Here is a 15486-nt window from a genome sequence, read left to right as displayed (position 1 = left end):
CATCACTGCTTCCACCTTAGCAGGATCCACAGCTATCCCCTGCTTACTCACCACGTGGCCGAGAAACTTCACTTCACTCTTCCAGAACTCACATTTAGATAGCTTAGCATATAACCTAGGAAGCACCGATACGACACGCGATATGGACACGACACGACACGGATACGCCGACACGTTCTTTTTATAAAAAATTGGATACGACACGTTTAGGATACGTTGTGAATTAAAATTTAAATAATATATTAAATTAATAAAATATCATATTGTAAATATAAGAAGAAATATAGTTGCATAAAAAAGTCTAAAAATTATGCAATTATTAAAAATAATAAAAAAATTTAATCTACTCTTGCCATCTCGCTAACATAAAATGTATCAATTTCTTCTCCTCCAAGTCCATCATCCGCAAATACCACAGCTTCTATGTTTGGTTCATCTAAAGACAAATACGAAACCTCACTCAGATCTGGACTGTTGTCATCAACTCTACTTCTATTAATTATTTTATTTTTAAATTTAAATTTTGATTTGTTTTTATTTCAAAATATTTTAAAGTAAAAAAATCGGTTAATTGGGCCATAAAACCACAAAATCGAGTCGGATTCGTTCGGATTCATGACAGCTTCACCAAAATTTTACACCGCAAAAAGACACGCTACCGATACACTCGTTTGAAGTATTCGTCGAGTGTCGGTGTCGGATTCGTGTCCGACACGGATACGCCGGCACCATAGGAGAATCCGTGCTTCATAGCATATAACTTCCTATCTCTCAGAATTTGCAGCACAGTTCGCAAATGATCAGCATGTTCCTCTTCAGATTTAGAATAAACAAGAATGTCATCAATGAAGACAATAACAAACTTGTCCAGATATGGTCGGAAAATCCTGTTCATATAATCCATAAATACTGCCGGGGCATTAGTTAACCCAAAAGACATCACTCTATACTCATAATGACCATAACGTGTCCTGAAAGCAGTTTTCGGAATATCCTCGTCTCTAACCCTTATCTGATGATACCCGGATCGCAGGTCGATCTTAGAAAACACACCGGCACCCTGTAACTGATCCATTAGATCATCGATTCTAGGCAACGGATATTTATTCTTCACAGTGATCTTATTCAATTGCCGATAATCGACACACAACCGCATACTTCCGTCCTTCTTCTTTACCAGTAACACCGGCGCTCCCCACGGAGAAACACTTGGTCGGATAAAATGCTTACCCAACAGATCTTCCAGCTGAGCTTTCAGTTCAGCCATTTCTAAAGGTGACATCCTATAAGGAGTAATTAAAATCGGACCGGCTCCAGGCACCAACTCAATTTCGAATTCAACTTCCCGATTAGGTGGAAATTCATTAATATCATCTGGAAACACATCTGAAAATTCACATACAACGGGAATCTGCTCTAAACTCTGATCATCACCTGATACTCCCGCAGTTAATAACATAATACCCTGATGTGCCTCAGATCCCTCAGCACCTTCTGTAGAAGTGGTGTATACTCTCCCCGGCTGCTGCACCCTACCAGTCTCATACTTCTTCTTCTCAGGGCAATTACTGGCTATATGCCCGGGCTGTCCACAGGAATAGCACACTCCAAGTCCTAGTCTGCACGGAACTCCAGGATGATACTTTCCGCACTTCTGACAATTCAGATCTTGCTGTGGCTGCTTCCCGAACCTTTTTCCTTGACTAGCATTAGTATTCAGCCTTCTGTAATTACCTTGACCCTGAGTCTGCTGCGGAACAAAGCCTCCACGCTTGAAATTCCTACCTCTCGGAGTAAAGTTCCTCCCTGAAGGCCTCTGAAAAGGCACCCTCAAACTCCCTTTCTCTGCTGCCGCCTTCCTCACACAATCCTCAGCCACCCTACTCTTATTCACCAATTCAGAAAACACCCTGATCTTCATCGGGGCAACAAAGCTCAGAATATCACTCCGAAGACCTCCTTCATACTTAATACATTTCCATTCTGCAAAATCTTCAGGAGCACCTTGACAGATACGAGAAAAGCGACATAACTCCTCAAACTTACTAGTATACTCAGCAACAGTCATCTGTCCCTGTTTTAACTGCATTAATTCAAGTTCCTTGGCATTTCTAGCTGAATTAGGAAAATATTTCTTATAGAACTCTGTCCGAAAAACCTCCCAAGGAATCGCAGCACCATCAGGCTGCAGGATACGTCGTGTTCCCTGCCACCAATACTGAGCTTCACCTTGCAACTGATAAGTTCCAAATTCAACCCATTGCTCTTCAGGAACCTGTTGTGCCTGTAATGCCCTTTCCATAGCCTGAATCCAATTATCTGCATCAGTGGGATTTGAGGTTCCCCTAAAAGTCGGAGGGCGAACTTTCAGAAATGTGGCAAGTGTCATAGGACCATCCTCATCATTATTATTTCCATGATTACCCTGATTTATCTGATTACACAGTGCCTCGGCTGTTGCCTGCATAGCTGCAGCCATATTTCCCAGGGCAGCCATAAAATCTACTGGATCAGTCCCTATGGGGGCAGGAGTAACGATGCATGTCCTACCTCTACCTCGCCCGCGACCGCGTCCGCGAGTTGACATCTGGTCCCTATACACACCAAACAAGTGATATTAAGTTGATCAGTCTCAATATCGCAAGTCTAATGCTTTAAGTTCCAAATGCATGCTCACAAACGTTTTTGCCATATATATCAGTCAGATATCCTAATAGCACATAAACACACATACAGAGAATACACAGAAGTACAATCAGTCCGTCTTTCAGGCTCTATAGGAACGAACTGCTCTGATACCATAATGTAACACCCTACCACACAAAGCTTTACGCTTAAGTCGTAAAACAGAGGTGATGTGGTATTACGGCCTCTAAAATAAAATGAGTACATATAATAGCAGAAGAGTTATAATATGCTAGGAGCCTTGAAGAATAGGGAAAATAAAAAATCGCGAGATAAATGCGCAACGCTCAAGGAACGAGTTAACTTGCACGCTAAGAAAACCGTAACTGTCAAACATAAGATAACAAAAGTAGGAATAGAGTGCCAAAGATACAAAATAACAAGCTCCTAACTCAGCCTGCGAAGTCAAGACTGGCCGGAGAATATTTACACATATATACATACATATCCAAAACCCAAAAGTACATACACACAATCCTGCCTCTCCATAAACCTCTAAGAGGATCAAAAAGGACAGGTTATGCGGAGAGAAAGCTAAGTACATATATATATACATCACTGTACAGCAAAACTATACAACAACACTATCCAGTAATCCCTCCGCTTTAAGAGTCCAGACGACTAACGAGATGGCTCCCGGCCTGCATCTGAAAATCAACAACATAGTATGGAATGAGAACCGAAGGTTCTCAGTATGGTAAAGGTGCCACACACATAATATATAAGGTCCTGAGAATGCCAGAGGCAATCCTAGAACGCCGACACTCAGATTGTAGAGCTTAAAGTATTAAACAGAAGCCATAAAAGGTGGTTTCCTAAAAATATTTAATCCTAACTTAACTTAACCTTAAATCTAAGTCCTATACTACCATTCCTCCATACCTCCAATTCCATCATGCATTTTCACAGACAAATAAACAGATAAAGGCAAACACAAGAAGGTTACAACTACTGCAGGTAACAAATACACATTTAGCATGGCAAATAGGTAACAAATAGGCACACCCAATTAGAGCACAAGCAAGTAATTCAAGTAATATGCATATGATGCATGCCTGTCCTATGGCCATAACACATATACATCCAATTTAATACTCAAAGCTCAAATTCAATGAAAATAAAATAGAATTATCGTATCCTCACCTTACCCAAGCTTCACATAAGCAAGAGTGAACGTTTCTCTCAAGCTAATTGGATCCTAAAACATCAAAAATCAAAGAAATTTAACAAACTCGAAAATTGGGGAAATGAAAGGCTGAAGTGAAATAGCAAGTTACCTATGAAATTGTTCCGGTAGAAATATAGAGCTCAACGCGGTGAACGCGTGGCCGCAAACGGTGCGGCGATTGGAGCTCAAACGGGAAAGTTACGGGAAATGGAATTCACCGTAAACGAATCTCTCTTCTTCTCTTCCCTGGGAGGAGCGTCGTTGAGGGAAATGAAGAGAAAAAAGAGCCCGTGGCTCTTTTTAATTGTTGGACTAATTGGGCCCACAGCCCGGTTTGGGCCCGGTTCAATCGGTTCGGCCCGTTCGGTCCAATCTTGGACCGATTTCTTTGAAATTGGTGTCAAAATTCTCGTTTCGATGAGCTCTATCCTAATTTGATATAATATTCGTGTTTCTAATATTCCTTATTAAAAATTAATTTATTGACTAATTATCTACTAATTTAACCGGGGTTTACAACAACTGTATGTCCAATTTTGCCACAGAGTTGGCATTGAGGTCTGCTACCTTGCCACCAAGGGGAACGACAGCCTCCACCTCTATATTGTCCTCTGCCTCTGGATCCTCGAAAGCCCCCTCTGCCATTGTGGTTGTTGTAGCCTCTTCTTTGAGAATTTTCTTGAACTTCTTCATTGCTTTGGGCAATATTTACTTGCATTGCTCCCAGTTCTGTCTTTCTGAATCTTTCAATTAACTCTTCTTGGGTTAATAGTTGTGTTTCAAGCTCGCTTTCAGTGGTGTGATCTATTCTTACTGTTGCAACAGTGACAAATGTGTTGTATTCTTCACCAAGCCCTGCCAAAGCTACTTCAATGTATTCTTCTCGTGAGAATGGAGCTCCTAGTGCTTTCAGTGAGTCTGCTACCTAGTTTATCTTTGCCATATACTCTGTTACTGTTGAGCCATGCTTTTTGAGTGATCTCAACTGAGTTTTCAGTTGCTTGATTCTTGTTTTCACTCTTGCTGTAAAGTACTCTTCTAATGTGAACCAGATCTGATATGCATATTCGCATTCGATTACTCGGTTTACAAAGCTCGGTTCCATGGATGCAATTAACCAACCAACCAGCCATTGATCGTAAACTTCCCAGTCTTTATATTCTTGATTTTCAATTCCGTTTGCTCGATTGAACTCTGAGCTGAATCTTGTTGGAATTTTCGAAGGATTGAGATGATTTTGCAATTTGTTGATCTTGATGCACGCAAGAACTTACTTTTTCCACGCCTTGTGATTGTTTTCGTTCAGTTTGATTGCAGCAAAGGTAGCAAATGCATTCTGATTCGGTGCACTTGCAGAAGCATTGGTGGTGAACTGAGGAGTTTGCTCCATGGATCAGTAAGCTCTGATACCATGTGAGGTATCAAGCTTTGAAGCAAAGAGCAGAGAGTAAAGAAGTGCAGAGAGAAAGTATTAGAGAAGAACGAAGAGTTTGAGTTGTATGAACGAAAATGAATTAGCCTCAATTGATTGTACAGGTGCTACAGGTATATATATATATGCAGTTGGTGATGTAACTGATTTTGGTTATCTGAAAGCTAACTAACTGTTCTGGAGTCTTCTAGAAGGTTCTTATTGTAACTGATTTCTAACTGCATGCTAATTGCAGCTTGCTCGCTATTACTGCTAACAGAGAGATAAGTTTATTAGAACCAAAATATATTACGTCAACATATTTAATACCAAAATACGATCTGTTATAAAATAATATAATAATGATAATGAATTAATGATTATTCGAATTGATTCTCTATTACACATCCATTTAAAAAAAAAAAAAAGAGGCCTGCTACACATACAAGTCTTTTTGTCTTACAAGTCTTACAAGTTGGCACAAGCCCAACAAAAAACATGCATTACACTCCCACATTCAAGAGTAAATAAACGCACGTTATTCAACCACTTCCTGTTTCCAAAGCGCGCTACTCACCATACATTATAAACGACTCTTCTTCTTCTTCCTCCATGAAAATGAGTTTCTTGCCAAATTTGAAGATAATGGAACTTCAGGAATACACCCAAACGATTACAGAAATACACTCAAACGATTACAGAAATACACCCAAAGGATTACAGAAATACACCCAAACGGTTACAGGAATTTACCCAAACGATTATAGAAATACACCCAAAGGATTACAGAAATACACCCAAAAGATTACAAAACTACACCCAAAGGATTTAAGAAATACACTCAAAATTCGTTGAAGTACACCTTATGCATAATTCAGAACTCTTTCTCTTTCTCCTCCTCATCTTCTGCTGCTTCTTTTTTTTCAAAAATGATTTCAGAGCTTGATGTCAAAAAACAATAGAAATCAAGAATAATGAAGAAAGAAAACAGAGAGAAAAGCACGTAAATGAAGAAGGAGAAAGAGAAGGCAAGAAACAAAAGAAAAGAAGAAGAAGAAGAGGAAGAGGAAGAAGAACGTACAGCAAGAAGAAGAAGAAGGTGCAGTAAAAACGTGCAATAACGGTTGAAGAAGGAGAAAGAGAAGGCAAAAAACGAAAGAAAAGAAGAAGAAGAGGAAGAGGAAGAAGAACGTGCAGGAAGAAGAAGAAGGAGGTGCACTTGTAAAGACTTGTATAAAAAAATGCTTGTATGTGGAAGCTATAATAGGACTATGCATCAAGGTCTAACCAATCAAAGATGGATGGAGCCACGAGGATCTGATCACCCCTTTAGGCAACAACATCATCCTAGATATCATGAACAAAGACCATTCTACAATGCATACCCAACTGATAGATTCGGTGGACCGCCTTGTAGCTACCAACAAGCCCCACCCTATGCTCAGAGACCATTCCTTCAACACAGCCCCAATCCACCATACTCATAAGCTTCTTTTCACTATTCACCACCATATGATCCTTATCCACCTCAACACCAATCCAATTACTCCCAAGAACCACCACTCCCTTATACACCATGTCCATATCCATCAAGCCCAGAATCACAGGTTCACCTCGAAGAATCAGTAAAACAATTTAATGCAACCCTTCATCAACTGGAGCAAGCAATAAATCAATTATCTTCCAGACGTTTAGCCCCTCAACAGACTCCCATGGCTTTATGTGGAGAATCCAATGAAGAACGCAGCACAAAGAAGACGCTAGAAGCTCCAGTGGACAGCATAGAGCATAACTTCGTACTGGAACAATTAAAGGAAGTTGTCATGGTAGAAGAAGAAGAGTTGATTGAAGATTTAGGAGATGCCGAACCGTCACCTGAATCCAGAGTTGTGGAGAATTCCGTCAAGGATGTTACAACGGACGTTAAAGAGGATGTTGCACAACTTCCAATGCAGATATCTTATGAAGAACTGGACGGAGTAATTCAAGACGCATGTTTCCTTGATGATGATAGTCACCAGTCAAGTCCCCCTAGTGATGAACTTGCACCCGCAAGTGAATTCTTTGAGACAGAAGAATCTTCCCCAAGTGAATACGAAGATGATGCAGAGGTCGACTTTTCTCAACCGCCTAATTATGACTCGAGTGATGAGAAAGATATGGAAGACTTTGACCAGGACATGGCTGGAATAGAAAAGATTTACAAAGAAGTGGAAGGATTCACTGAAGACCACAAGGGAGTAGAGCTTGCAGAACCACTGGAAACACTGATCCCAAGGCCACTACCACTCAACACAAACTTCAAGTGGGTAAAATCCTTGACTTTCATCTTCAATTTCCCACTTGAATATGGTTTGCTTGAAACAGATGGCCAGCTTAGAGCTCTTTGCGGCTTTAAGAGAAAAAGAGAAATGACTCGCACTCAGCGCTGGTATGCAAGATTCAATGAGGTTTCGCACTTCAATTTGAGGTGCAGGAATTGGTGTCAAGCTCAATTTAAAGGATCTCGGAAGCTGTTTGGTCACTGCAGTGAGAATTCGGATTACTCATCACCCGGCTGGAATAATGTAGATCAAGACAAAGACGGGTGTAGAAGAAAAGTTTGGGATCCTGGAGTCTATTGTGACATTCAACACTCTGGGAGCCTGCAAGCCTGTTTGAACTCACACAAGGGCTGTACGTATCTTGTTTGGGACCCCGGAGGATGCTGGCATTCCAAACACTGGTGGAGATTTCTGGACGAATTCAAGCACAAGCCACCATAACAAGGAGCTCACCAAATGTCCAACTTAAGGACTTTAACTAAAGGTGCTAGGTGGGAGACAACCCACCATGGTATGATCGTCCCTTTTCAGTTTTAATTCTAGTATGTTTTGTTTGCTTTTGAATTTTTATTGAACCTGGAATCATGCATAGCATTCACATTAAGCATTGCACTCTGCATACTGCATAATCATAAAAAAAAAGAGGGAAAACACGCACGCGACGCGGCAGCGTCGCTGATGCGTCAGCGTTACTAGTGTGTTGTGAAGAAAAGCATTGAACAGAGAGTCACGCGAGAGCGTGGCTGGAGGCGCGCCTTTAGCATCATTTGACCCCACGCGACCGCGTCATGTGGGAACGTTGGCCTCCCACGCGACCGCGTCACCCACACGGCCGCGTGCCATGAAAATCGACGTGAAAAGGGTGCATAGCTGAAAGTTATGCTGGAGTGGTGCTGGACTAGTGTTGAAAGCACAACCTTACCACGCGGACACATGGCTCACGCATCCGCGTCATTCCCTTCTAAAGCCCACTCACTCGATCGCATGCCCCACGCGATTGCGTCACCCCAAATTTGGCAAATAAAATAATTCGAACAGAGAGTTGTGCAGGCGCGAGGCTGCACTCGCGCCAGAAGCATAACATGTGTCACGCGACCACGTGACGGACGCGACCGCATCGATTAACTTAAAGCGCAAGTCACGCGACCGCGTGTCCCACGCGTCCGCGTCGCTTGCGCCGCACAGTGTATCCTAATTTGCCAAATATCTTATCTTTTCTTCCCCAATCCTAATTTTTCCCTCCCTCCTTTCTTACTCACTTCTTTCCCTTCTCATTCTTCTTATCTTTCATTTTATTTATTTGCATATTTCATTCATTGCATTCTCATTTAGTGCATATTTTTCTTTTCTTTTCATTTCTAAATTTATTATTTTTTCTTTGGTGTTGATTTTCTTATTTAACTGTTGCATCTTTTCTGGTATAATTTTTAGTGACTTGTTTTACAATGTTGGGTGATGCTATTTTTCTGTCAATGTCAATCTTTTATGATACCTGTATTCCTTTTGCATTGGCATGAACTTACATTGTCTTTCATTACCCACTCTCTTTCCCATTGTTGTACATTTTGTCCCACTGGCATGCCATGGCTTCTATTGTTTTCTCACGTACATGTTGAAGCTTCCATGTAAATGAGACCCTTATCATTTGGCATAAACCCAACCATACTTCATTTATTTTCTTATTTTTATTTCTGGGTTACTTTTCTTCCCTATTTTCTTTCAGGATGGCCACCCGGAAGGGAAGCAGAAGACGATTACATGGGGAGAGAAGACAAGTCCATCTGCACAATCTTTGGAGAAAAGCATCAGTTGGAACAACCCGTCCACCTGCACATCTTAGCATGCACCGAGGACGGTGCAATCTTTAAGTGTGGGGAGGTCGATATCGATCTCCATGGGTTAGTTATTTCCTATTTCAACACTAATGTTTTATTTTATTTGAGAGTTCATTGTTGCATTTGCATATTTGTTTGATTTTTGCATATTTTACCACTTGGTTAAAGTAATAATTTCTTTTGCAAGAAACTTTTTATAGCATTTCACTAATTTGAATAAAATTTTTTGTTACACTTGTTTGAAGTTGTATTTGGAACATGGTTTTTGAGTCAAAGAACACACAACCTGTGAGATTTTGAGCTTATTTATATGGTTACATTATTTAACCACAAATTTTTATTCTTGTGTGTTTCCTTCTCTATAATTGCAATCTCTGCTTTGTTCCATTCTATATGTCCATTATTTAGTGTATTTACATGCTTGCATATGATTGAGGCCATTATTTGTTATTAGCTCACTTATCCTAAATAAGCCTACCTTTTACATCACCCTTGTTAGCCACTTTGAACTTTTTAACCCCCATCTATTTCATAACCACATTACTAGCCTTAAGCAGAAAAACAAAATAAAAATTCCAAGTTGAATCCTTGGTTAGCTTAAGATAGATATTGTGTATAATTTAAGTGTGGGGAAACTGTGGGAACATGGGTTAATAAGGGAATGTATCATGTTTCTAATTTATTTGAATATTGGGAATTTGGGAACCTACTCATGAAAAAAACCAAAATAGAAAAAAAATGGAAAATTCATGTGCATTGATAAGTTATGTTTGCTTTTATGATTCAAAAAAAAATTATGAATAAGGGGATAAAATTACCCCAATAATAAGTTTAGTAGAGAAATCAATGCACATGGAAGTAAAATCAAAATAAAATTGGTACATGAGTATGTGATAAAAAGTGGGAAAATTATGGGAAGCTAAGTATAATTTTAAAATTTTTATAGAGTATGTATATGTTAGGTGAGATCTTAGACTACTCAAGGATTCACTTTACTAGCTCACTTAGCCTTATATATACCATTACCTTTACCTCAGCCCCATTACAACCCTGAAAAGACCTCATGATGTTTGCATTTGTATACTAAATATTTGTTGATTGATTAGATGAAGAACAAAGTTTTAGAAAGCATGACTAGAGAATAGTAGAGTGATTACCCTATACACTAGAGAGATTAGAGTGATATACACTACCAGTGAGGGTTCAGTGCTTAATTCTATGTTCCCTGCTTTCATGAGCTATCTTCTTACAAGTTTACTTGTCTTTATTTTATATGATTTGAATTAGTGAAATATGATTTATGTTTGTCTTGGAGAACTTATTTATTTTTAACCAAGTAGGTAGAAACATTTTTGCATGTAGTTGCATTCATATAGATAGGCTACATTTCATACATCCTACCATTCCTCTTCATCTTTATAGTTTCTCTTGAGCTTAGCATGAGGACATGCTATTGTTTAAGTGTGGGGAGGTTGATAAACCACTATTTTATGGTTTATCTTGTACTTAATTGAGTGGATTTTATCAACTCTTTACCCACTTATTCATATTAATTGCATGGTTTTACTTTTCCTTCCTTATTATGTGATGTATGTGAAAAACATGTTTCCTATGCTTTAAAATTAATTAATTTAATTACCCTTTATTATCATTCGATGCCATGATTTGTGTGTTGAATAGTTTCAGATCTTCTAAGGCAGGAATGACTTAAAGGATGGGAAGGAAACATATAAAAATGGAAGGAAAGCACAAAACGGAGTTTTTGAAGAAACTGGCAGCGACGCGACCGCATGGACGACGCGGCCGCATGCTAAGCGCGAAGAAGCAGCGACGTGGCCACATGACTGACGCGACCGCGCACCTAAAGAAGAACACCTATGACGCGGCCACATGAGTGACGCGACCGCGCGACAAGGAAAACTCTAATTGACGCGACCGCGTGACCCACGCGGACGCCTGACAGAGGCCACGCACCAGAAATTGCAGAAAACACTCATAGCAAATTCTGAAGCCCTTTTTGGCCCAAATCCAAGTCTAGAAGGCATAGACCAGAGGTTATGAAGTGCGAGAATGCATCCATTAAAAGGGAGTCTCCAATTTTAGTCACTTTCCATGATTTAGGTTTAGTTGGACAGAGGTTCTCTCCTCTCTCTTTAGGATTAAGATTTTTAGAAATTAGGGATTTATCTCATCTTCATATCAGGTTCAATATTCCTTTATTTTGACTTCTCTTATTTTTAATCATATATGTTGCCAATTTGGCTTAATGACATTCATACTATGATTTTCTTAATTAATATTATTTGAGGTATTTCAGACTTATGATTGTTTTCTCTAATTTATGTTATTGATGCTTGTGCTCTATCCAAATTATTTTCGTTCGAGTAGATTTTATTCCCTTTTGGCTTTGGTTGATTAATTGGTAACTCTTGAGTTATCAAACTCATTGTTGACTGAAAATTGGAATTCTTCAAGAATTAATTCGAGATCCAATAACTCTAACTTTTCCCAAGGAAAGACTGGGACCTGAGGATTCGAATTAATTCATCCACTTAACTTACCTTCATAGTTAAAGGTTAACAAAGTGGAATTAAAATTCAATTCTCATCACAATTGATAAGGATAACTAGGATAGGACTTCCAATCTCTCATATCTTGCCAAGAGTTTATTTTATAGTTATTTATTTATTTTAATTGTCATTTGAATTACTTGTCATACTTCTTCCTTATTTCCAAAACCCCCAATTTTACCTTTTTCACAGCCAATAATAAGAACATACCTCCGTGCAATTTCTTGAGAAGACGACCAGAGGTTTAAATACTTCGGTTATCAATTTATTTAGGGGTTTGTTACTTGTGACCTCATAGCAAATTCTGAAGCCCTTTTTGGCCCAAATCCAAGTCCAGAAGGCATATACCAGAGGTTATGAAGTGGGGGAATGCATCCATTAAAAGGGAGTCTCCAATTTTAGTCACTTTCCATGATTTAGGTTTAGTTGGACAGAGGTTCTCTCCTCTCTCTTTAGGATTAAGATTTTTAGAAATTAGGGATTTATCTCATCTTCATATCAGGTTCAATATTCCTTTATTTTGACTTCTCTTATTTTTAATCATATATGTTGCCAATTTGGCTTAATGACATTCATACTATGATTTTCTTAATTAATATTATTTGAGGTATTTCAGACTTATGATTGTTTTCTCTAATTTATGTTATTGATGCTTGTGCTCTATCCAAATTATTTTCGTTCGAGTAGATTTTATTCCCTTTTGGCTTTGGTTGATTAATTGGTAACTCTTGAGTTATCAAACTCATTGTTGACTGAAAATTGGAATTCTTCAAGAATTAATTCGAGATCCAATAACTCTAACTTTTCCCAAGGAAAGACTGGGACCTGAGGATTCGAATTAATTCATCCACTTAACTTACCTTCATAGTTAAAGGTTAACAAAGTGGAATTAAAATTCAATTCTCATCACAATTGATAAGGATAACTAGGATAGGACTTCCAATCTCTCATATCTTGCCAAGAGTTTATTTTATAGTTATTTATTTATTTTAATTGTCATTTGAATTACTTGTCATACTTCTTCCTTATTTCCAAAACCCCCAATTTTACCTTTTTCACAGCCAATAATAAGAACATACCTCCGTGCAATTTCTTGAGAAGACGACCAGAGGTTTAAATACTTCGGTTATCAATTTATTTAGGGGTTTGTTACTTGTGACAACCAAAACGTTTGTACGAAGAGATTTCTGTTGGTTTAGAATCTATACTTACAACGCGACTTTATAAAATTCTTTACTAGCAAAAATCCTAACGTCAAAATGGCGCCGTTGCCGGGGAATTGCAAACGTGTGCCTTATTATTGGTTATTGTAAATATTTTAAAAAAAATATTTTTCTTTTACTTGTTTATTTGTTTTCTCTCTTCCCTCTTATTTCTGATAGCTATTATGAATTCTCATCCCTCTCGCTTTGAGTTTGGTTCTAATTTTGTTGCAAGGAATGGAAGCTATAACAGGACTATGCATCAAGGTCTAAGCAATCAAAGATGGATGGAGCCACGAGGATCTGATCATCCCTTTAGGCAACAACATTATCTTAGATATCATGAACAAAGACCATTCTACAATGCATACCCAACTGATAGATTCGGTGGACCGCCTTGTAGCTACCAACAAGCCCCACCCTATGCTCAGAGACCATCCCTTCAACACAGCCCCAATCCACCATACTCACAAGCTTCTTTTCACCATTCACCACCATATGATCCTTATCCACCTCAACACCAATCCAATTACTCCCAAGAACCACCACTCCCTTATACACCATGTCCATATCCATCAAGCCCAGAATCACAGGTTCACCTCGAAGAATCAGTAAAACAATTTAATGCAACCCTTCATCAACTGGAGCAAGCAATAAATCAATTATCTTCCAGATGTTCAGCCCCTCAACAGACTCCCGTGGCTTTATGTGGAGAATCCAATGAAGAACGCAGCACAAAGAAGATGCTAGAAGCTCCAATGAATAGCGTAGAGCATAACTTCGTATTGGAACAATTAGAGGAAGTTTTCATGGTAGAAGAAGAAGAGTTGGTTGAAGATTTAGGAGATGTCGAACCGCCACCTGAATCCAGAGTTGTGGAGAATTCCGTCAAGGATGTTACAACTGACGCTAAAGAGGATGTTGCACAACCTCCAATGCAGATATCTTATGAAGAACTGGACGGAGTAATTCAAGACGCATGTTTCCTTGATGATGATAGTCACCAGTCAAGTCCCCCTAGTGATGAACTTGCACCCGCAAGTGAATTCTTTGAGACAGAAGAATTTTCCCCAAGTAAATACGAAGATGATGCAGAGGTCGACTTTTCTCAACCTCCTAATTATGACTCGAGTGATGAGAAAGATATGGAAGACTTTGACCAAGACATGGCTGGAATGGAAAAGATTTGCAAAGAAGTAGAAGGATTCACTGAAGACCACAAGGGAGTAGAGCTTGCAGAACCACTGGAAACACTGATCCCAAGGCTACTACCACTCAACACAAACTTCAAGTGGGTAAAATCCTTGACTTTCATCTTCAATTTCCCACTTGAACATGGTTTTCTTGAAACAGATGGCCAGCTTAGAGCTCTTTGCGGCTTTAAGAGAAAAAAGGAAATTACTCGCACTCAGCGCTGGTATGCAAGATTCAATGAGGTTTCGCACTTCAATTTGAGGTGCAGGAATTGGTGTCAAGCTCAATTTAAAGGATCTCGGAAGCTGTTTGGTCACTGCAGTGAGAATTCAGATTACTCATCACCCGACTGGAACAATGTAGAAGAAAAGTTTGGGATCCTGGAGTCTATTCTGACATTCAACACTCCGGGAGCCTGCAAGCCTGTTTGAACTCACACAAGGGCTGTATGTATCTTGTTTGGGACCCCGGAGGATGCTGGCATTCCAAACACTGGTGGAGATTTCTGGACGAATTCAAGCACAAGCCACCATAACAAGGAGCTCACCAAATGTCCAACTTAAGGACTTTAACTAAAAGTGCTAGGTGGGAGACAACCCACCATGGTCTGATCGTCCCTTTTCAGTTTTAATTCTAGTATGTTTTGTTTGCTTTTGAATTTTTATTGAACCTAGAATCATGCATAGCATTCACATTAAGCATTGCACTCTGCATACTGCATAATCATAAAAAAAAGAGAGAAAACACGCACGCGACGCGGCAGCGTCGTTGACGCGTCCGCGTCACTAGTGCGTTGGGAAGAAAAGCATTGAACAGAGAGTCACGCGAGAGCGTGGCTGGAGGCGCGCCTTTAGCATCATTTGACCCCACGTGACCGCGTCACTCACGCGACCGCGTCATGTGGGAACGTTGGCCTCCCACGCGACCGCGTCACCCACGTGGCCGCGTGCCATGAAAATCGACGTGAAAAGGGTGCAAAGCCAAAAGTTATGCTGGAGTGGTGCTGGACCGGTGCTGAAAGCACAACCTTACCACGCGGACGCATGGCTCACGCGTCCGAGTCATTCCCTTCTAAAGCCCACTCACGCAATCGCATG

General features: G+C 39.7%; 1 protein-coding gene across 1 annotated transcript in view; it reads right to left on the bottom strand.

Moving 5' to 3' along the window:
* The window catches only part of LOC110271581, a 2679-nt gene extending 63 nt beyond the window's left edge, over positions 1 to 2616 (bottom strand). Inside the window, exons 1-2 of the mRNA XM_021122568.1 lie at positions 762 to 2616; positions 7 to 115 (exon numbers count right to left, since the gene is read on the bottom strand). Of these exons, the coding sequence (XP_020978227.1) occupies positions 7 to 115; positions 762 to 2587 (1935 nt within the window). The 5' untranslated portion in view covers positions 2588 to 2616. The remainder of the gene's footprint in view (positions 1 to 6; positions 116 to 761) is intronic.

Source organism: Arachis ipaensis, chromosome B04 (genome assembly GCF_000816755.2).
Source record: "Arachis ipaensis cultivar K30076 chromosome B04, Araip1.1, whole genome shotgun sequence".
Lineage (NCBI taxonomy): Eukaryota > Viridiplantae > Streptophyta > Magnoliopsida > Fabales > Fabaceae > Arachis > Arachis ipaensis.
Note: the sequence above shows the minus strand (reverse complement) of the source record. Positions and strands in the feature narration are given on the sequence as shown.